This window comes from Drosophila melanogaster, chromosome 2L (genome assembly GCF_000001215.4).
Source record: "Drosophila melanogaster chromosome 2L".
Taxonomy (NCBI): Eukaryota; Metazoa; Arthropoda; class Insecta; order Diptera; family Drosophilidae; genus Drosophila; species Drosophila melanogaster.
The window spans coordinates 1,588,537-1,611,358 of record NT_033779.5 but is presented as its reverse complement, the minus strand read 5'-3'; the positions used below and the strand labels follow the sequence as shown (position 1 = coordinate 1,611,358).

General features: G+C 45.4%; 2 protein-coding genes across 9 annotated transcripts in view; one reads left to right on the top strand and one right to left on the bottom strand.

Moving 5' to 3' along the window:
* The first annotated feature begins 201 nt into the window (after positions 1 to 201).
* Positions 202 to 16,537, top strand: Rab3GAP1 (RAB3 GTPase activating protein subunit 1). The gene is made up of 5 exons (NM_134764.3): positions 202 to 1,604; positions 1,701 to 1,873; positions 14,938 to 15,467; positions 15,532 to 15,761; positions 15,816 to 16,537. The coding sequence occupies exons 1-5, from the start codon at positions 288 to 290 to the stop codon at positions 16,314 to 16,316; spliced, it is 2,751 nt and encodes a 916-aa protein (NP_608608.2). The 5' UTR covers positions 202 to 287; the 3' UTR covers positions 16,317 to 16,537.
* The window catches only part of haf (hattifattener), a 54,261-nt gene continuing 33,408 nt past the window's right edge, over positions 1,970 to 22,822 (bottom strand). For 4 of the 8 annotated variants that reach the window (NM_001369974.1, NM_001369975.1, NM_001369976.1 and 1 more), the window contains exons 3-10: positions 10,534 to 10,743; positions 9,447 to 10,397; positions 8,702 to 9,037; positions 7,730 to 8,415; positions 7,023 to 7,161; positions 6,474 to 6,598; positions 5,874 to 6,260; positions 2,955 to 4,969 (exon numbers count right to left, since the gene is read on the bottom strand). In NM_001369974.1, the coding sequence (NP_001356952.1) occupies positions 4,819 to 4,969; positions 5,874 to 6,260; positions 6,474 to 6,598; positions 7,023 to 7,161; positions 7,730 to 8,415; positions 8,702 to 9,037; positions 9,447 to 10,397; positions 10,534 to 10,725 (2,967 nt within the window). In that variant the 5' untranslated portion in view covers positions 10,726 to 10,743 and the 3' untranslated portion in view covers positions 2,955 to 4,818. Of the gene's footprint in view, positions 4,970 to 5,873; positions 6,264 to 6,473; positions 6,599 to 7,022; positions 7,162 to 7,729; positions 8,416 to 8,701; positions 9,038 to 9,446; positions 10,398 to 10,533; positions 10,744 to 22,822 lie in introns of all 8 variants that reach the window. The other 4 variants (NM_001272946.1, NM_134763.2, NM_001272945.2 and 1 more) reach the window with 3 other exon arrangements.

The following is a 22,822-nucleotide window of genomic DNA, read 5'->3' as shown; positions in this document are numbered from 1 at the left end:
AGAAAAATACTAAGCTCCGTTAGTTCAAAATAATTAATGAATTACTGGAGCGCACTTGCCAACTTAAAAGACCAATTTCAAGCTACTTATATAAATAGGTGGTCCTTAAGTTATTTTTAAGTTTAAATAAATAACAAAAATTTGGTTCCTTTCCAACACTCTTTCCGATGGCAGCCCTAACCATCAGCTGATATGGCCGATCACAACGCTCTGGCAACGCTGTCCATTGTTGTCTACGATTTTAGTTTGTTGTCCTTTGTTTATTTACGCCTTTAAATTCCTGTAAAATGGCCGAAGAAATCGACGATAACGAGTTTTACCGGGAGAACTTCAGTGCGGATTCCGACTGGGAGGTGTTCAACGCCCAGCTGGGCGAAATCCTTCAAAAATGGGACGTATCGTCGGATTCCGAGACCAGAAATCTTAAATCCGAAGAAATCTTCAGCTGCAATTGGAAGGTGGAGCGGGAGAAGCTGGACATGTTGAGGAATGGCATTGAGGTGGAGTATCACCAGGCCATACTGGAGGATGAGGAACTCGTCAGAGCGGAGGCGAAGGAGATCACCTGCCTGCAACGCACCAGTTGCCACCATGATCTCATGTCCACTGGGAATAGCTTTGGTCCTCCAATAAGAAGCTCACAGGAGCTGCACATTCTGGCCAGGATCTACGGGCTAAGGAGGTTCATTGTCCTGCACCCCGTGAATCCAACTCTGAACTACATGAGGTCCACCTCGGAGTTCAACTTCTTCCTGAGCGCCGTCGCCGTTGTGTCTGCCGAAGTTCAGAGCTTAGTGCCCATCTTCGTCCAGATCTACGATCCCAAATGGAACTACTATACGGGCGTGGCCCTGGCTCCTGCTCTGAGAACCAATTTCAGGCTGATTGGACTGGAGAAAGCCCCGCCAGAATGTCGGTTTCTGATGGGTTTGCTTACCCTGTTCAGGGAAAAGGTGCCTACTTCCTACACCCAGGCGGCCATGATTTCAGTTTGCACCACCTACGCTCTGGACACCATGCGCATCCGCATGCCCATGTACGTGCCCTTCGACCACGGCCTCAGCTCCGAGGATATCGTAGTGGATGGAGAAGTTTCGCATCTGGAAGTACAGCAGTTCTGTGCCCTCCCACATGGCTACAAGCCCGAGTCCCGCACGGAAATCTACCTGGTCTACACCTGGCCAGAGCTGTCCGAGCACGTGGCCTTTGATAGCGAACAGAGGAGTGACTTTGTGCCCGCCAAAGCTCCGCTGGGAAAAATCTACCTATCAGTTGAGGCCTCTTCCTATCTCTCCTGCTGCCTAAGGGATTACCAATCGGTGGCCGAGGTTACCAGGTCCCTGGAGTCCTTTGTGGGCAGAAACTTCTCCGGCACTAGCAGCGGAGCTGAGGCCGCGTCAAATCCCTTGGACCGCATTACGGAGCACAAGCTGACCAAGCGTAGGGAACGCAGCTTTGAGTTGCCCTCGCAGGCGGGATTAACCAAGCGACTACCTGGTCCCATGACCGAAAGCGAGTTGAGCGAGCTATTGGCGTATCTGTTCCCCGATATGCATCCCGAGATGGCGTTGTTCCCCTACGCCAAAAAGAACTTTACGGATAAGGTGAGTGAAGCTTCGAGAAATGATAGTCTAGTCTGCAGTCCAATAATCATTTTGTAGTTAAACTATACTTCTTACCTCATTTTTGCCATTTTTCAGTTCGACCCCATGCGGATTAAGAGTGCTGTTCCCGATTCGTTGGTCTGTCGCCTCAGTTGTCTGCTGGCCACCTGCCACGCCCACCTAGGCAGCGTCGAAGGCATGGCCCAGGTATGGGCGGCCTTCACCCGCCAGCTCCGTTTGCTGTGGGATAATTCGCTCATGGTGCCCGGGTAAGTAAAACGCCATATCAGCCGACAGATAGTAACAAAAATATGCTTTATTCGGAACTTGATGCGTACGAACTAAGGACCAAAAACGAAACGTTTCGTAAATTGTCTAGTAAATTTAGTTGCTAATCTGTGAAGCCGCAAAGTTAACACTTGAATTGGATTTACATTTAACAGTATAACGCACATTTAATATGGAATCGTGTACTATAACTCTAACTGCGTTGAATTGGTGGTGTTATCTCCTCAAAATCGGTTGGTGTCTTCGTTTTTAGTGTTATCCTAGAGAGGAGCTCCTTTCGGGGTAAGTGCTCCACTGTTCTCCTAGTTAAAGGATGTATATATTTTTGTGGCTGGCAGTTTTGGTGTCACCGATTATCGTTAATATTGCTCATCGCTCGGTTATCGTTTTTCTTCCAGTGCAGCTAAACTAAATTTAAGCACGTGCTCTCCTCCCGTTTCGTTTTATCATTTTTCTCAGTGTGCTAAGGCAGTTGAATTAAATTGTAAACGCTAACACTAAGTTTGATTTAAAGTTTCTTATGCTAATTGCGGATATTGGTTCCTCTACTTCTCCTTAGGCTTGCTTTAAAGTGAAACGTTCAACGGAAACATATTTAGTTAGTTTTTTTTCTCTGAATTTATTGCCTAGTTTTATTGGAGTATTTGCTTACTTCTGTTCTAAATAATTGCTCCCGTTTTCCACCTAAATTGTGCTTACTGGTCTAATGCTCAAAGCCTCGCCTATAACTATGTTTTAGGGCTAGTGTGTAGAGTATAGAGTAGATATTAGCTTACTGCACTAAGTATCTAGTGCCAGACATGGACTTGTTATGGCTCCCAGCGGGAGTCCCGCCCACGGGCACTAAATATTGTTAACTGTCAACTGTGTTTCGCCCGGACTGGACCGGACTGTTTGTCCGGACGCGTCCCTCCAACGACAATGATAATGTTAAGGCTATGATAATGATGAACCCAAATCGTTTCGAACGCTTAAGCCTACAAACTTCTATATACATCGATGTACAGGCGCTCGACTGGCAAGCAATACAAACCAAAAAAGTGTGAATAAAACCAAAAGTGTGTAATATATTCTTTTATTAAAATCTTACTGAAAGTAGAAAGCATAAACATAAGACAGAACTTAGCACGCAAATATTCGATTGAAGCTTCTGTACAAACGAAATAAAAACAAGACGAGACTTAAAATCGATTTCGAACTGAAACTGAAGCTGAGTCTAAACTGACTTCAATGTGATTTAAACTAAAGGCAGTAAATTGTTGGTTTCTTCAAAACTACTGGAATGGGTGATTAGCTCGGAGCTGGGAGAGACGAACATAGAATGAAAGTAAATGAATTGAGCCAAATGATAAGTGATAAGAGTTCTAGACTAGAGAGTGTTGTGGAAATGCTTGAAAGTGTGTGAAAAGTTAATTCGACCTACTGCAATTGGTTATTTGGCTCTTAACTACCTTGAAAACCTTTAAACTTTGAATTACGTTCGGGTTAACTACACCTTATAGGACTGGCTGTTGCTCATTCTAGACTATATACATATTGCTTTTGTGCTCTCTCAGCGACTTCTATGCCTGTCTATACCAGCGCCCAACGACCCCGCCTCCTTACGCGCTAGTCATTAGTTAGTTTAATAGCTATTAAGTGGGGTTTAGTACCATATTGACTTACGTTGTAGTTCCTCGATTGCTGCGGAAAGAACTGGGGATAAGTTGTGTTATTGCACTCTAAACAGCGTATAAAAATATCTATCCTCTGTACTACACATCCACGTCTGCCGTGTCCTTATTATGCATTATGCAGATCCTAGTATTCCGAGAGGCCCCGTGACAACAGCGGCATCAAGGAGCTGCACTCACAGCTCGGCCCTGTCTGCAGATGCGTCTGCTGCATCCGCAGCAGCATCTGCCCCCGCAGCAGCATCAGCCAATGTCAAGTTCAGAGACAAGTACACTTCCTGACCCTGCTGCTCTTGCTGCCCCTGCTGCACTTGTTCTATGCTCGACACTGAGGTGCTGGACAAGGATGAGCCCGCCTGATCCCCATCCTCCCCAGCTGCTGCTGTCACTGCGGCTGTCTCCTGGCTTATCTCCTCCTCCTCGCTTAGACTACAATTACATGTACAATTACAGCTATCACTAAACGTATGCGCCTTATAATTGCCGATGCTGCCGTTGTGGCCGGTTGCACCATGCTTATTACTGATATTATATAAAATATTGTTAGTCGTGGCCGTTGCCACTGCGGGTAGCTGTAAACGGAAGGCGTTGCTGCGGGGAACGTGGCGTGTTGCAGCCGCACTGCAGCTACTGCTGCTGCTGCTGCTTCTCCTGCTTGTGGGATGATGATAGATGATTTCCTGACGTTCATATTCGTTAAAATAGTTCTCGACAACGATGCCACTGGCTGATGCGGCTGCTGCTGCTGCTGCTGTTGCTGCTGCAGTTGCATCTCCCAGCGCTGCTGTCATCGCAGCCAGCGGCGCCTGCTGCTGCTGGGCGATGTTGCTGCTGCTGCTGCTGCTGCTGCCGTGGCTGTTGCTGTTGTCGTTGTGGCCAGTACTGGTGGTGTTGCTATTATGGAAATTGGCTGCTCGGGGCACCACGTCGGGGGGCGAGGTGCAGCGCTCCGTCTGCGGCATATAGTATTGTAATCGTTGATGTTGCTGCTGTGCTGGCTGATATGGCTGCTCCCATTGCTGATCGTTTCTGTGTCGTTGTTGATGTCGCTCGTTCCTCAACTGTTGCAATTGATGCTGATGCTGCTGCTGCTGCTGATGTTGCAGTTGCTGATGTTGTTGCTGCTGTTGCTGCTGTTGCTGCTGCTGCTGCTGTTGCTGACGCCGACCACGACCCCTGCCCTCGGTCCCCTCAATGGTCGGCGTCAGATATTGTCAGAAGATGCCGTCCCAGTTTAATACAACATTGAAATATCAGGACAACGTAAGTCGCCCTCATAATGGCACTAAACCGTTTCGCGTCGTCGGATTGCGGGCCATATAGATGTCCATGTCGTGATCCGTCCAGTTGTCCGATGTATCGCAGTAGTTGTTCAGCGTGTGCGTCGATCCCGCCTGCGAGTATCTGCAAAGCAATCCAAAGAGCCAGCCAACCAGTCGGTTGGTTGGTAGTTGGTATCGATTATATCAGAGATTCACTCGTGCAACACTGACGCATTGCCCAATGCGTTTGTGCGGCAAAACAGTAAAAATGCTCGAATCGAAGCGAAACGCAATTAAAATTAATGGAATCAGTGGAAATTTATACAGTGGGGCTAGGGGGAAGGGGGCCATTGGGTTAGTAGTTAGTGGTGAAAGGAATGCATGTACACACTGTAGTTACAGAATTTTTGTACACATCAATGAAAGTTTGATTCGTTTTGATTGCGGCGATGGATAGTTGCCAATCAAGGCTGAAAGTAAAGCGAGGAAGCAGTTCGAAAGTGTTTCAGTTGCGACTTGGAAAAGTTAGCCAAGTTAATTAATCTGAAATAAGTCAGTACATAGTGTATTTTGTACTCAGATTGAACAAGTTATTAGTAAGCAAAACTAAGAATTCAAGAATCAATCAAAAAGTATCTAGATGTAGTCATCCTCTAAGTTCAAGGTGAAATGTGAAACAGCGCACACGAATCAAAGGTGTTTGATAAACAACTGGTTCATTAATCAATATCTGGCTATTTTTCTCACGACTTCTGCGAAACTCGCGATAAAATTTGGCATTGAAATTTTAGGAGACTGTTCCACCCCATGCATAAAAAAAAACTAATTAAAATAACGACCAACGAAAGCCATTGAATTAAGAAACTTTCAACGCAAAAGTCGCAAACCGGAAACATAAAAGAAAGAATTGAAAGTGTTTGAATTGCTGGGGTGTGTGGATTTGTAATCCGTGATTAGCGTTTTACGACGATCTCTTAGTGGGTGTGAGCTCCATTTAATTAGTTTGTTTATCTCGACTCTTTGGGAGCTGTGTGTGCTCTACTTACCGACTTCCCGGTCGATGGTTATGTATGTGGGTGGTGTTCAGCTGCTCGCGGGATCTGGAGCGCGGTCGCGATCTCCGGGCGCTGGAGGCGATGCTGGCCGGTCCGCCGCCGCCCACCATTCCGCTCATGGCCATCAGGCTGCTCACGGGCAGGCCGTTGCCTCCGCCGCCTCCGTTGCCGCCCAGGCCACCGCCTCCTCCGTTACCGCCGTGAATGGATCCCGCATAGGAGGCACGAGACATGCGCTCCGAGGCGGCGGCCAGGGACTGACGGGATTGCCTCAGCTCCGGCCGGGAGTTCACCAGGTTCGAGGGGAAGGCGCTGCCCAGGTAGCCGCGGTGCGAGTTGTTCGAGAAACTGTGCTGCGACTGTCCGTCCGCCAGGGATCTACTGTAGTTGCGTATGGATGGGTGTGTGGTTGTGGTTTGTGGGCGTGGGCATGTGTGTAATGCATGTGTGTAATGCATAATCAAACAATGAAACAATCGAATCGAACGAACGAAATAAATAATAAGTGTAAATAATGCAGCAGGCTCGGAATGCAGGGCAAGCAAATGTTTGGTTCGCCGCGGATTGCAAAAGGTTGAAGAGTCGACTCACCTTGACTTGCCCACCTTGCCGGGCATTCCGGAGAAGTGGCTCCTCATGTCATCCGGCTGCTCCACGGGATAAATGCGCGGTCGCGGTATAGAGCGACCACTGTACGCCGACACTTGATCCCATTCCTGGAAAGTAGATTTCAAAGCTTAGACTTAAGTCTTCAGAACTTTCCATTTCCCCACTCATCTAGCGTTTTTCCCACCTTCTCATACTTAATTATTTTGATAGCAGCCTTGCCAAAAAAACGAAAACGGAAGGTTGCCAATCTGAAATACTTTTTCGCTCGCATTATTTATCTGTGCTGCCCCCCCATAAATACAATCAACAGTCATCAAATCGCGTCGCTGCCAATTTCCCGTAGTCATGGACTAAGTTCCCCATCCAAGATAACCAGCTACCCGATAATCCGGACAGAAAGTCAGCCAGTCAGCCAGCTATTTAGTTGGCCAGCCAGCCGGGAGCCAGAAGTAGCAACAATTTCTTGGCAAGCTCCACCTCGAGCTAAGCCAAGTGGAGGCCCAGAGGGCGGAGGTTGGGGTTTCTACTCACCTTGTGATTGTTAAATGCCGATAGCGTTGCAATGGAGCCAAGTGGTCCCGGTGAACCGGTCGGACCGCAGCAATTAACGGGCAGACCTCCAATTGGCAGCGGACTCTTCTGCTGGCTGCTCTGCAGTTTGCGGGATCGTCTGAAAAAGATACAAACGGGGATGAAAGGATGAGTCTCGGCAAGAAGTGGGGGTCCTAAATACACTGCCAAACAAGTAATCGCATCATTTATCTCGTTTTATAGTTCTAAACGGCAATTTACCTAGTTTCGCATAATGAAAGTACTGCATTTCAAATAAGTAAATAGTGTAGATGAAATAAATTACATGAAACAAAAAAAAAACATCATAGTTTCTCTAAATTTACGAGGGTATGCGTTTGTTTGACATATGATAATAATCAATGATAATCTTAACAACCTTCCTTAGCAAATTACAATAACCTTTGGCAGAGTACAATGGGTTGCACCGAAAGATGATGAAGTGCAAAGATACTATGTAGAGCGTAACAAATTCCACGCAGGGCGATGGGGCAAGAATACACTGTATAATGTATAGGAAAGTGGGAACGACTTAAGGACCTGCGATAAATCAGCCAGCCACTTTGCAAAGCAATTGGCTTTGTCCGTGGCTCAGTTGTTGGGTAATAACTCTTTGGTCGGAAAGGAAGCAGGGGGAGCAGAAGTATTCAAAGTGCAGAGGAACCCACCTGCTGGCAGCGATGAAGACTATCACGGCCACAATGATGGTGCCACAAATGGCCGCACTGGCCGCAATCGTTATCTTGTCCATGTTGGAGGCCTGCGAGGCGACAGTCCTCACTTCGCGGCACTGCTGGTAGGGAACCGTTTCCGGGGTCACGTGGAGCTCCTCCAGCGAGATGACGCACACGATGATGCACTCCTGGGCCGGCACATTTTTGATCTTGAATTCGCGTTCGCTGGACTCCAGCGGAGGTCCCTGCTTGAAGGCCTTTTCGCCGAACAGGCGGTAGACCACGCGGAATCCCAGAATATTAGCCGTGTCCGAGTCCCACTGAATGATCACGGAGCTATCCTGACGGAAGGCGTGCTTCACCTGCACTTCGTTGGCGTCGTCGATGCGAGTGCCCCTCTGTGGTGGATAGCCCAGGACAAGTGGTGGCCTCTGCGGCTTGTGCAGACCTCCTGCTCCTCCTACTCCACTATTGCCATTGCCATTGGTCACTCCTTGGCGCCATCCCGGCGCCTGCTTGCCGTTGCCGTGACCCGTGGACGTGGAGGATGAGGAGGAGGAGCTGCTGCTCGTCGTGATGGAGGTGGCCTGAACTGTGCCCGTTCCATTTACGGGGGGATTGGAAGCTGGCGAGGCTGTGGTGGCCGATATTGTTGTAGTTGACTTGGTCGGAGGACGAGTCTGTTGCATTTAGTATGGGAAAATATATATATATATGTGAGAATTCAAAAGTTCAAAGCTCAATCAAATATGTATGTTTATTTTAAGAGTACTTCAAGAACGAACCATCAACACAGTGCGAATAATGTCCCTTGATTTATTTGACAAAGTGTCGCCGAGGAACCGCAAATGTACGGACACTTTATGCCACCATCATATACTCCCCCCTTTCTTTTTTTTTTGCATTTTATTTTCCCGCAATTGTTAACTTAACGATGCCGCCCGGTTTTATCACCTGCCCACTTACCGTGCTTCTCCTGGTTGTTGGCTCCGCTGTGGTTGTCGTTGTGGTTGTTGTGGGTGTTGTCGTCGAGGTGGAGCTGCTCACACTGCTGGTCACCGGAGCAGAGGCAGCCGTGCCAGTGCCCACTGTACCCGTGCCCGTGCCCGTTTCATATTCCACGGAATCGGGCGACGAGGGCAGGGTGGGCTTCAGGTTATCGGCCAGGCCGACGGGTCCACGGAGGGCCGCATCGGCAATGTCCGGGCAGCTCAGCTCCTCCGGCTGAATGGAGTAGAAGCCTCGGTCCCGGAAGCGAGGTGGGGTGCCACAGAACTGGGGATTCCGTTCGCGCGATGTAACCTAAGGCCGTGCGGGGTGGTTTTGGGTAGGAAAAGCAAAACAGACCAAAACACAGTTAATGAAACGAACGTTGGCAAGTTTGCAAAAAGATCCAATCGGAAATGGTCCATTTGACAACAATTTTTATAGAGGAAACCAAAAAAAAAAAAATGTGGGAACTAGGGATGCTGAAATTGGTCGTTGATATTTATTAAAGGAATTTCTCTATCAAACTGAAACAAGTTTAAGTCATTGAATTATGTAAGGAGGCTCGGTAAAATAGTCCATTAAATATTTGTGCAGAAGTTGATAGCTTTCAAGAGTTTGGGCTTTAAGCAAATTTAAGATTGGTCGAAATTAATTTGAAAGGATTTGTGTGGCATCTAGTTACAATTTCCCATTGAATTTGACTTTAAAAGGATGCACTTACCTGCAAGTCGCCGTTGCGAATCCACTCGGCCACCCAACGCAGCTTGCAGTCGCAGTGGAGGAACCTGCCTCCGAGGGAGAGTCCGCGGAGTGTGGCATTCAGATGGGCGAAGGCGCCTTCGGGCACGCTGCTCAGTGGATTTCCGTCCAGGGCCAGCAGAGTGATGCCCGGATTGCCCCGAAAGGCGGCCTCCGGCAGGCTGGTCAGCAGATTGAATCCAATGTCCAGGACACGCAGCTCCTTCAGCGAATGAACGGCTCCAATGGGAAATTCGGCCAGCAGGTTGTTGAGCAAACTCAGCGAGCTCAGTGTTTTTCGCACGCCGGCAAATGCTGTTTCTCCGATGCTCTGGATGAGATTCCTCTCCAGATTCAGGGCAGTCAGGGCGTCCAGACCGTCAAAGACGCGGATTCCGCCCGCACCCGGTAGTTCTTTGATGCCATTCTGGGAGAGATCGAGGAAGGCCAGGCTCTTTAGACCCCTAATACTTTCCGGCACCTTTCGCTGCTTGGTGCCCTTCAGATTCAGGTTCTTCAGGCTCTGCTCCAGCCCCCTAAATGCATTGCTGGCCAGGGTGACATTGTTATCGTTCAGTTTGAGGGTGGACAGCTTTGTTAGGCCCACAAAGGCGTCGTCGGGAATGTGACTGAGCTGATTTTTTGACAAATCCAGCAGGTTCAGCTTGCCCAGGACCTTGAGCGCCTCCACTGGCACGTCGGCCAGCAGATTATCCTGCAGATTGAGATTCCGCAACACCGACTCCTGGCCCTTAAAGGCACCCGTCGCAATCCTCTGGATGCCGCAGCTCGAGAGCTGCAAATTGTGCAGGCTCAAATTGCTGAAAACGGCGTCGGGAAGCTCGGAAATCGTGGAGTTGTTCACGTACAGCAAATCCACGGGCTTCAGACGGGCATGGGTGTTCATCGCAGCCAGGAGTTGCGAAAAGTCCACCTGGATTGGAGGGAATAAAAGGTTGCACAACCAACCACTTAAGTATTGTTGGTCCAAAAGAAGGAATTTAACCGGATCTGGATAACACACCAGATTAGGTTTGCATATTCGTATCGAATTAGGAATCAACTCTCACCTGATCACACTGCACGGATAGCTCTCTGCCCAGGTTGTAGGCACAGATGCAGCTCGTCTGCAGGTCGGGCACATCTCGCTGCCAAGGACACTGGGCGTGGGCCACGTGGAGCCTGCCCAGGATAAGTGGGAGTAGCAGGAGCAGGGGCGTGGTCGCTGCTGGTAAAGCTGTTGTCGTTCGGCCTGGTCTCATCTTGGTGCCGGCATAGAGCTGCAAGTAAATGGGAGAAGACGGCGCTCAGTTAGAGAGACTCAATCCTGCTGGGACTCAGTGAAAAAGTGAAGGTTGTCTGGGCCAGCCCGGCAATAAATTACCCAATTAATACTGTCGCCTGGCAGGCAAATCGCCCCCTGTTTTCTAGTGTCTTTCACTGGTCAGTTGGTCAAGGATTGGCATTGGGGTGAGTGTCTAGTAGCAGAAGTGTACACAGAAAGAAATACAATGCAATTTCTATACATTTATTTAGATTTCACATATGTACATTATTTTACTAGCACTCTTGAGATGTTTTTCTCACTGCATGGGAAGTGCAAGTGGGCAAGCTTAATCAATCAGTTTTGGCAGGCTACTTTCAATTTCATTTTCATGCTCGTTAGACAGCAAACAGTGCGTGAAAGAGGAGCCCCATACCATGCCATCCCATGGCAGCCCATTCCAGTGATCTGATCCTTGGGGCAGTTTAGTTTTGATTAATTTGCCCGTCTGCCTGGCTGCGCCGCCTGTCATACGAGGTGCTTCAGTTGGACTTTCCCGCTCCGCTTTTGGCCATAAAATAGGCATAAAAACATGGTAAGCAAGACGTAGCGAAAGTAAATCCTTTGCATCCCTTTGGTGACTCCTTTTCAAAAAAGGGAACCGCCGCCAAACGCTCGAAATAAAAAAGTGTTGCGCGGCGCAGCTTTTTGTTGGCCATTTAATTTAATTTGGCCGCATCATAAAAAAGCCAAGCACGTGATGCGGCCCCCTTTTCACCGCCCAAGCATTTTTCGCCTTTTGAACCCTTTTGAACCCCTCAAAAGCAAACAATGGACGATGACTTAAGGGTCAGCAAAGAAGCTGTTGACCTTTTTGCATAATCATGAGTTATGATGACACACAGTTTTCTCCTCTTTCGCTTGTTATTGTCTGAGACAGTTTTTATGCCGCAGATCATTGTTATATTATGTGATTTCAAGCAGAAATTTCAGACGGAAAGGCACAGGTGAATGGACTCCCCGCCATTCTTCCATGGCCAAATCAATGTTGATTGAGTGAGTTTAAAAATGCAAAATATATTAATCAAATTAGTGATGTAGAGGAAATCATGAAACGGACAAAAATTGTGCATCGTTTTCGTGCCCTAATCAATCAAATAGCAACATTTACAGTACAGATTTCCCGTATAATTTCAAAGCAAACCCAAAGTTTATGAAGATGTTACTCGATTGCAAATTAAAGTACCCCGTCCACTTTTCGCTCCTCTGCAACTGGCGGATAAACCGCAGAGTAATAATTAAACTGTACGCTCCGCTGCATTCCAAATAATAATCAACATTTTGTCTTTTGATTGATAGTTTTTCCTTCATCTCGGCAGCTGTGTCACGCCTCCCTGAATCCGAAACCCGAGCCCCCAAATCCGAAATCCATAAGATACATCCCCGCGGGCGGCGGCGGCGGCTCTTGAGGTTGATGTTTCAATTGTCCGCTGCGCCTGACTTCATTTTTCATGGCAATTGGGGGTTTTTGTTGGGCTCTGTCTCTTCCTTAATTCAACTTATAAATTGCATTACGTGGCTAAATCCGCAAAAAAAAAGGAGCGGGCTGAAATATATTTCAAGCTCCACTGTGCACTCGCCCCACTCGTCCGACTCTTTCCCATTTCCCATTTCTCATTTCTCACTCAGCTGTCTGGCCGCAAATTTAATTAAAAAATTCTTGCACCATTTTATTCCCTTTCTTTCATTTGCGACGCGTCGCCTTTTGTTGTTTTCTTCTGCGTATTAATTGCATCACTAAATTTTTTAATGCGCGGAAAGTGCGAAAATTGCAGCGGGAAAACAATGAAGGAAATGCAGTGCGACTGGATAAATGAAAATCGAATGGAGCACAGTTGCAATCCGCCTCAAAAAGACAACTTAAATTACAGTTTTCCAGTTGAAAGGATGGGCTATTTAAATGCGGATTAATTCTTATAATCAGAAGACTAGAACTTCAACTGAAAACTTTTATGGAATATAGACTTGGATTACTTCTTACAACATTTGTATATCATTATTATATTTATAGTTTAAATATATTTTTGTTTTAACTCAGGCTTGTCCAGGGTATTTTTAAAAAGTGCACCTTTTTGTTCGTTCAACCGAAAAACTTGAGAGGTGCAAATGATTTTCCTATTCCTCTCACTTGGTGGCTGTTTCTTTTGTTGTGACCGCATAATTATTCACTCTTTTTTATTTTTTGGCGGTCGCTGGCTTGGCAAATTTGCATTTTTAGACAATGGTCGAGCGGTTAATTTTTTTCCCTCTCTGTTTCTGTTTGGCTAGATTTTTTCATCCACCTGCCTTTCGGGCCAAGTTGGGCAATCTTCTGGTCCCATCGCACAGCTCTAGGCGCAAAAATGTTTTAATTGAAGTTTTATTCACCAAAAGCCGGGCATTCTTCTTGTTGGCGTGGCTCGGGGGCGGCTCTGGACTTAAGGTCACATAATGCTGTTAAGCATTTAAGTGGATTAGAATTTCTGAGGTTGGAAAAAGTGAGTTTGTTTTTTGTATTCTCTGGCTCTCGCCAGAAAAAGTTGTCAATTGAAAAGTTTATATATAGACGGGATTAAATTTAGCACCGGCTGGTTTTCGGGTCGGATTGGTGTGGTGGACAGGTGGACAGGTGTGAGTGCGTGGGCCGATAATTTTTTGGGTCAGCTTGGCCACAGGAATTAAGTCGAGAGCAGCCACATGAACTGGGTTGCTTTTTGAGCTTGAACCGATGAAGTTTGAAGCCGTTTCGGGGCATATTAATTTTGCATTTGCAAGGGAGAATTAACTTTCGCCGCGGCGTTAAAAGGGTCGGAATCCTTTGAAAAGGTCTCAGAGCTTTGAGTTCAACTAATTTGTTTAGGATAATAAATCACTTTAAATTATTAAATAATTGATACAGTTAAGTTGTCGCACTTCTGAGCGCTTGAATTATACCATAAATTCCTCGAAAATCCCCTGACAATATCCCCTTTTAAATATTCCGGCTTTAGTATTCCATTTTGGCTCTGAGGCCAAAAAACAATTGCCATTTAACCGCAGCTTATCCTTTTGGCCATTGAAGCCGACTGAATTGTTCAGTTGGCCACACAAAAATAAACGTAACTCGAGCTAGTTTATTGGGGCAGCCCCCATGACGATGATGATGGTGGGGAACCCGGTAAAAATAGACATAGAATTAATGTCTTGGAGCACACTTGATGTTCCTATTTCACTGCAGCCAAAATAAGCGTGTCGAGGAGGTGGCCAAATGCCTAGAGAGCGGGGCATTGTCAAGTGGCCAACATTGGGTCAATAAAAGCCAAGAGCCATTTGTCAGCTAGCTTGCTCGGTCGCCCGCTGCCAAGTTGAGTGCAATTTTAGCCACTTTAAAAACCTTTTAAGCAGCTGCTCCTGCGCTGCAGCTGTCCACGCAGCCACTAATAAGGCAACTTTTATGCAAATGCCAAGTGCAGGAGCTGCAGGGCTCCCCTTTTTCGGTTGCCCAACAGGCAGTCACTGTCCTGGTCCAAATAACTCACTTCCCCCCTACATTAAGGGGGCCCCTGTAGCCGGGCCCAAAACCTACTCTGCTGCAAAAGTTCACCGAACTCTGTGGACTGAGTCACCTCCACTTCTGGGGCTCATTGGCTATGCAAGACCAGAGGGGCACGCACGCGTTGACAGCCATGATGAGCGTGAATATCAATTGGTTTACCAGAAGGGGATAGATACATGTATGTGTCTGTACGTGGGACCCTCCCATAGTTTGCCCTGATGTATGCGTGGCGACTTGGCCCAGAGAGCTCGCTTTTGGCCGCCTTTGTCGGGTTTATTGTCACGGCGACTGAGATTGGCCCGAAGAATGTGACTGATATGCCCACAAGGCGGTGGAAGATTTGGCCCAGCCATGAAAAGGTTGGAGCATAAATTAAGACTTAGATGAAATCTTAAACTTGAACACTGTGACTCGAGGAAGAAGCAAAGTTAAGGTTATAAATGCTGCACAACCACCTTATTTCGTATTAAAGCAATCACAGAAGAAGTTTTGTTAAATATCTAAAGAGGAAAGAATCCAATAAGGCAAATAAACGAAACCAAACGGCATAAAGCTAATTAATTAAGTGAATGTATCAACACCTCCGCTGTTGTTCTCAACATGCTAACACCTTCGAATTTACTGGATTTCCCCCAGAATTTCCGCTGGCTTTCCCGACACGCGCACCTGCCTCCTCCACCAGAAACTACAGATGCTTAACGTTTGCGTGGAGCGTCGCGTGCAACGGGAGGCGAATAGCAAAAGAAAATCCGAGGGAATGGTGGGAAAAGCTAGTTCCGAGGAGGAAGAGGATGAGGATGACGACGAGGGCGAGTTCTTTGACTGCGATGATCTGACTGCCGGTGCGGGCTCACCCACAAAAGCAGTTCTTAGTCTGAAGCCCGAGGGTCGCCTGAGGCGTTTGAACAACGAACGATTGCTGGAGGAGCCCGATGAGTATCTGTATATCCCAGATACCCAGGAGCCCGTTCCAAAGACCGAAGATCAGCTGCAGGACGACGCAGAAGTTATGCTGAAACTTGGACCCGGTTCGGGCCTGACCACCCAAATGATGTGTACTTCATTGCTCTCCGATATGGAAGCCTTCAAGGCCGCCAATCCCAGGGGCATCATGGAGGACTTTATACGCTGGTATAGCCCCAAAGACTGGGAGGAGGTGACTGATGGTACGTGATTTTCATTTGATAAGGATGAATCATTTCTCCATATTTATACCTTATTTTATTAAAGAACTGGGCCAGGTGAAGCATCAACTTAGTATACGGATGACCACTGAGGGCAACACCTGGCAGAAGGTCTGGGAACAGGCTCAAGCCGTTCCAGTTAGCAGGCAAAAAAGGCTATTCGACGACACCAACGAAGCTCTGAAAGTTCTTCACTATTTGGAGACACGAAAAATGCACGAGATCTACAATCTGACAGTAATTCCACTACTGCATTCAGCAATACTCAAACTAGCTGTAAGTAACTCGAAACTTTTTAAAGATTAATTGTTAAGGAACACATATTTACAGGACATTCTAAGCAATGCCGAACTGGAAGATTTGTTCAGTTCCCAGATCGAGAAGCTTCTCAGCGATCTCTGCCGTCTCTCACGATCCCATTCGGATGAACTTCCGTCAATAAAACCCTTATTGGATGACCTGGCCGAGTTGGAGCGACGGTTCTACCAGTTCAAGTGTTTCGAACGACTATCGGGATATCCGAAAAGAAGCTCTCTTCAGCAAGTGAAACTCCAGTTCGAGGAGATCCTTCGCAATGACAACTGTTGCACGATTGTAAATCGACGACTGACTGCAGCTGGCGATGGCACTTTGTATGACATACTCATACCCAAACTGGAGGAGGACATGGCTGACCGACTGATAAGCAAGGATTACATCATTAGATTGGATGGGGACACCAAGACCACAGAGAAGGGTCTATATTTGGGCCCACAGTTCATGAGGGCCATTGTAACCGGGGAGAAGCTGAGACTTTGTGGAGCGTTTACAGAAAGTACGGCGTTTGTCTAAGTCAAGTGTACCAAAACATAAAAGTAGATAAGTTATTTAAATCAAATCAAATTAGAAATCCAACAGAGATCTTCTCACAATTATAAACAGCAGAATAGATGGAATGGATTGCATGCATTTCTATCTTGTATCTCCACACAAAATATTTTATTATAGTAATAATCATGCTACTCAAATTGGTGTTATTGGTGCTATGCACAGTAATAAACGTACAGAAAATCAACCACATTGTGGAACAACATTTCCTACCAATCTTTTAGCTCCATCTTTCCCGCTCGTTTTCAGGGAATTGCCCTCTGAGATCTTGGCCTCATATAATCACATAATCACTTCTGCAGCCGCAAGTCTTGGGGCCAAAAGAAATCCGCATGGAAACTCCGCTTGAATGACAGACCAGGAAAGCGAGGAAAGCTCTTCTGTTACTTTTCCTAGACCAGCAAACTTTGGCCAGGCAATTCCCGAAATGCGAGGAAATGCCGGTCGGGGCCATAAGCAAATTGTGGGCCATGTTTAACTGGAATTATTTTAAGCGCACACTTCAGGCAAGAAGAAATAGAAGGAGGGCCCAGAAATCGCTGGAGAAAGAGGTGGCATCGAGGGACCTGGCAGACATGAAACATTTCTCTAGCGGGCTCGTTTGCTCCTCGGGTTTGCTGGTAATGTTTTCTCCACTAAATTACCTACGGGCAATAATTGTTTTGTGTACATGTCGGTTGTTGTGCCTGTTGTTGCCTCATAAAGCTGGCAACAATGTTTCCAGCACCACTATTCCACTACCCAGCCACTACCCCCTATCGTCATTGCACAAAACCACCCTTTCTTGCCTCTTTGGCCAACCGAAAATGTAAGAGTGCAAAATAAATTTGTATTTACTGCATTTGAGGGCAGGAATTATGTGAGTGCCTGCGCATTTCGCTGCACTTGGCCCGGTGCTCAAATGCAGTGCATCTGCTGGATGTAAGTGCCACACTAACCGTCCTCCACATTCCATTTAAGGGCTTAAACTTGTTGGTAATAGTGTGGATGCAGATTAAGTAGTTATTTCTGAAAAATTCCTAAGACTGCCAAGCCAGGAAGTAATTTCAAGGACGGCTGATTTTTATTAGCATTTATTAGCACTGGGCAACATGTGATAGCAATGCGAAAGCTATTCTTGCTTTTTGTGGATACATCAGCTTTCCTTCGTTTTGGTCCATTTCGCTATTTGTGGCAGTGACACCTTGCAAATGGTTTTATGACGCCATTAGTCGAACCGCCGAAGGACCAACTCGATGAATTTATTGCTGCCTGCTCTTGCTGATTCATAGCTAGTGGCCATTCAATAAATCAAAGAACAAATTGTGCATACAAAAGTAAGGCAAACATATTGCAAATGATATTCATACAGGCAGCCCAGATATAGATAGATATGTGGTCGCTCTGTTTATGTGCAATAAAATAATATGGGAAAAAAGGCAGAGTGAGCTTAATTAAATTCTTGCATTCAATTTGGCATGAAATGGTCGAATTCGAAGGGCGAGTGAAAAGTGGAGCTCGCTTCCAATTGATTTGCTGGCGGTTTTGTGGTCCACCTTCGTTTGTCTGTGTGGATGTTACAATCTTGCTGATGCAGTTGAATTTTAATGAAACTTTTTCTATTTTCCACTTTTTTTTTTTTTTATTATTTTGCTCAGCAAATTGAATTATAGCAGCCCACACACACACACTCAGTCGCTCGTTGAGATTTTCAATTTTCCATTGAACTTCTACTGGGAAACGGAATGAAATGAAGGAAATCGGAGTATAAAAATCATAAAAGTCCTTTTCGCAGAAAGGGGCGATTGCACTGCCCTCCGGTACATGAATTATTCAGCCAACAAACTGCAGTGATAAGCACTCGTCCACTGCCCCGCCCACAGACCGTAATTCAGCTTGAAATTCCCTCTTAAATTCGTAATAAAATATGCAAAGGCCTTGCCAAGTGCCTGAGACCTTAAATAATAATAGGGCATAGTGGAATATCCATGGGAAGCCAGCAAAGTAAGCCCAGACCCATCCACCAGGCCGCTAAGCTGCACAAATTTGCATATTCATTGCTGAAAACGAAAACGAATGGAAAAAAAAACCGAAAAACTGAGGCGGATTATAAGTTTCAATACTCAATAATTAAAAGCAAGCAATAAAAAGAAAATCGCATTGGAAAAAATAGGAGACACTAACTGCGGGAACTCTCTATACTCTTATATTGGAATTTCTGAAGATGCAAATAATTAAAGACTCATTAAATGGATTTTATTTGAGGATTATGTTGCGTAAAGGCTCTCATTTTCTACAGATATCCTTTTCCCCAAACGAGAGCATGTTACCTCATAAGCCCCATAGGAACTTGCAGGAAAATCTCATTTTAAATGGAAAATTACGCTTAAATCAGGCATAACAACAAGAAGCGGCGAATTCAGACGAAGTCGGTTGGGATTACTAGATGTCTTCTTTCATATTTTTCTGCCATCATCTCACCTGTGAGTATATACTCATATGTAGTATGTAAATTCGTGAATATGTGACTGCAACCTGGGGGAGCACGCGTCTTAAGCGGCTTATTACAAATTTACCTGTTGTCGTATGCATAAGTAAGGAGATGGGCTTAAATTATGAATACTCGTAGGCAGACTCAAGTGGCCCACCTGCACCCGTATTTTCACATTTTCAGCCAGACTATTGGCACTTGAGCTCTGCAAAGTGATGGCAAATAATTGTAATTGAAGATGCCAATTGTTTGCCAGCAATTAGCCCCTCCGATGGATCTTTGTATATGCCATATAACGTAATGATGTATGCTGAACAATGGGAATTTTCTGTGTGGGTTGCTGATGGACGCCCTCGTAGCTTTTGCTTTCGTACATTTTTTGTGGCTCCGATGAAATCATTTCTTTATATGGGAATATGTAAAACAGGGTTGGGCTATCAAAAATGTACATATTGGTTGCTAATATTATTAAAGCAACATCCGCTTCATTAGGTGACCTTAACTTAAATGGCTTGGAAAAAAAAAACGTTTGAAGTTTAACAACAACTTTGTGATTTGACATACTGCATTGGATACTATTTCGTAGTAATTGTATTTATACAGTATTCATTAAAGAATATTTCGATGCCTTTAAATCTTGCGCTAAATTATCCTGCTGTCATGTCGGTGCAAGTGGTGAACAAATTTAATTTGGCTTGACTGCTGGCGAAACATTACTTCTTCCTCGCTCAACCGATTTTCCAGTTTCTCAAGTGAAACCCAGAGAATCTGCCAAAATGGGATTATTGATATGAGTCTTGTAAACCTTGTTTGTTTAGTTGCTCTTCTTCCTCTTCCTCCCCCGCCCGGAGCAAATATTTGCAATTTGGATGGGCACCGTTCGCCCGGCTTAAAGCTTTAAAAACTTTGTAATATCGCCTCCAGTTTCGCCACTTCCTTGGCAGACAGACCGAGGGCGAAGTTAAGGCCACGCAGATCAACCCATCTGTCAGGAGGTTGCCATGGCAGGAAAATGGGATGAAGATGGGTGCTGGATGATGAGGCCAGAACCAGAAGTCCGGAGGCTGAGGGGCAGACATTTATTAACGTGGCTGGGTGTTGCGGCAGATGCTGCCAGAAAGGTGTTAAGTGGCAGATACTCGGGAGGCGGAGAAATGATGATGAAGCGAATCTCACATATCAGCATAAATAAATTTAAGTGTCGAGCAGGGGCACAAAGAAATCTGCGTAAATTTCGCTGGCATCCGACCGATGCGGCATAAATATAAATTATCCGCCAGGACAGGCATCCCATTTTTAATGATAAAAAATATTGTAAATGTGTGCCAGCGGAACAGACAAAATATTTATGGAAAATATACGGTGCGTGGCTTAAACGCACGACTTCTTCATTTTTAATGGCTAATTAAATTGGCAAGCAGAAATCACAAGTTAAGGCTAAAATGGCCCGGGCCTAGAACTCAACGAAAAAGTTGGTCAACGGAATTGGAAATCCAATTGGAAGAGCCGAACAGCAACAACGACAACAGCAAAGGCAGTGGACAAATATAGATATGGTCAACATCACACATACGCACTGTTGGCCGATGGAACAGGCAAACATTTGCGCCAAGTTAACTGCGGTCAGATTTTCGGCTACTTGAACAATGCTGCTCTTTAACAGCGATGGGAATCAAATAGAAGACAAACGAAATAGAAACAATTGGTTTTCGCAACATTAACGTGTCATTTATATTACATTAGATATTGTGATACTAAGATATTTTATTAGATAAAACAGCACTCGAAGATTAAATCATCCAATTAATCACAGTAAGACAGTAGTGTAACCCACTTACCGCAAAACAACCTCATCATAACTCGTTCCATCACTGACCCATTTTCAGATTTGCCATTTGAGTTTTTGCGTAACGACGAACGCACCTTACTGCCAGTTTGCCAGAGACACTTGGCCATCTCTAATAGGAAATGCATTTGGCGATGTTCAAGTAAATTACGTCAGCGGCTTGCCACACAAACAGTGGACAAGGGGACAAGGGGAGTGTGTGGGGGGCAGACAATGTGGAATAAGTGCCAGCATGGGCATACAACACTACACAAGGAGAAAACTGATGCAGATTCAAAACAATAATTTCAATATGTTCAAAAGCGCTCTGATATATATTTTACTTTCATTAAGACACGCTGAGTTGCTTAAGCATGAGTAATATAACTTGCTCTAACCTTTTTCTTTAAATTCTTCTTTAGTTTCTCCCAGTGTACTGTCTCCCCAACATTCTGAGTGTGTGTGTGTGTGCGCCTGCTCCAAATATGGGAGCAGAGACAAAATGGAATAGGCGCTGTTGTTGCTGCGGCGATTGAATCCGATCCGTTTGAAAGAGTTGAAGTCGAGAGTTTGCTGGGAACGCGCCTCTATTCGAATTGGGTCAGCTTGGGCATATTTGGCCCGAAGTAGAAGAAGAAGATGGAGAGGAAATGGGGGGAGGGCCTGGCTAACGGTTAATGTTATTGCGACTTGCCATTTATCGCCCCGTCCATTGTTCGCCACCAACTGAGATTCCCGGCAGCTTGGAGTTGCTTTTGCTTTTGGTTTTGCTGTGCTTCTGCTTTTGGCTACTTGCTGCGAGCAAATCGCTTGACTTGGCTTTATGACCCATTGTAAGGAAGAAGAAGAAGAAGCTGGGGAAAACGTAGAGGCAGAGCGGGAATTAACTTCTTCATTGTGCATTTGACCCAAGTGCCAAATGCAAATGTTGGCAAATCATCTCTAATTGCTCATCGCTTTGCCGAAGAAAAGTCTTGGCTGCACAATAATTGACAAGATATGATTCTCAGTTTATTTATTGCACAAATGCTTGAAAGGCAAAATTTTACTTGGCTGACAAAAGCATAAAATCACACACGCCCCGGCCAAGTGCCATTGACAAATCCAATTAATTTGCTCAAGTGGAAGGGCAAACAATTGAGAGCGATTTACGAAAAGACTTTCCATGCGATGCAATTGATGTTTAAATTGTATGAAGCTAATGGAAAATTTTAAATCTTAATCAGAGTCAACAAAACAGTTTCCGAACTCATTTAAAAAAGTATTCAAAAAGTACACTCCAACGCAGCGCCAGCTCGAAAACCGCATAATCAAGTTTTAATTATGCATAAATTGCCGGCACACACTTCCAACAGTTTTATCAGACACTTGCATAATTATATAAAGTTTCTCTATGACTTACTTTCCATTCGGCAAATCCTGTTTGATATTAAAAATGCGCTCAAGACAAAGAAACATTTGAGGCGAACTCAAACAGTGAGGAAAACTTCTGCCATTTCTGAGGAAAGTTGAAGAAATGAAAATGACAAGGAGAAGTTCCTGTTCTGGCGCTTTAGCTCCCTTTTTGTTTTAGCTGCAGACACTGTCTTGTTGAGAAATTGCGCATATTTCCGTTTCCGTTTCCTGTGCAAAGGCGTGCGTGTATGTGTGTGTATGAGAATGAGAATGTCTGTCTGGACTCTTTGCCAACTCTTTTTGCGACCCGAACTGCAATTTTGGCTGCCTTCCTGTCGCTCGATGTCTGCGCATAAATTAAAGGTATACATTTTAAGCACACAAACCGCATGGCACATAAATGAAACTTTACGAATTTCAATTTGTAATGAAATATTTGCAGTAACCATGAGATATTCGCTTAAAAATTTATTTATAACTTCTCAACTTTAAACCGGTTGTCCGACATCATGAAGCTTATAATCCGATGACAGCAAAAACCTGACACTTTTTAATATTTTTCCATATTTGTCTGAGACTTTTTTGGTCGCTCAGCATTTGATATTGATGAAATTTAGCTTGCCATTGGTGAAAATTTGTTATTTTTGATGGCCACCCAAATGGGTAACCGGGTACATGTATCCTGGATCAGGGGATGAGAATGAGAGGTGTACAGCTTTCAGGCAGTTCAATCAACATAGTTGACGTTTGATGTAAAAACCTTTCAAACGCATCTCGCAG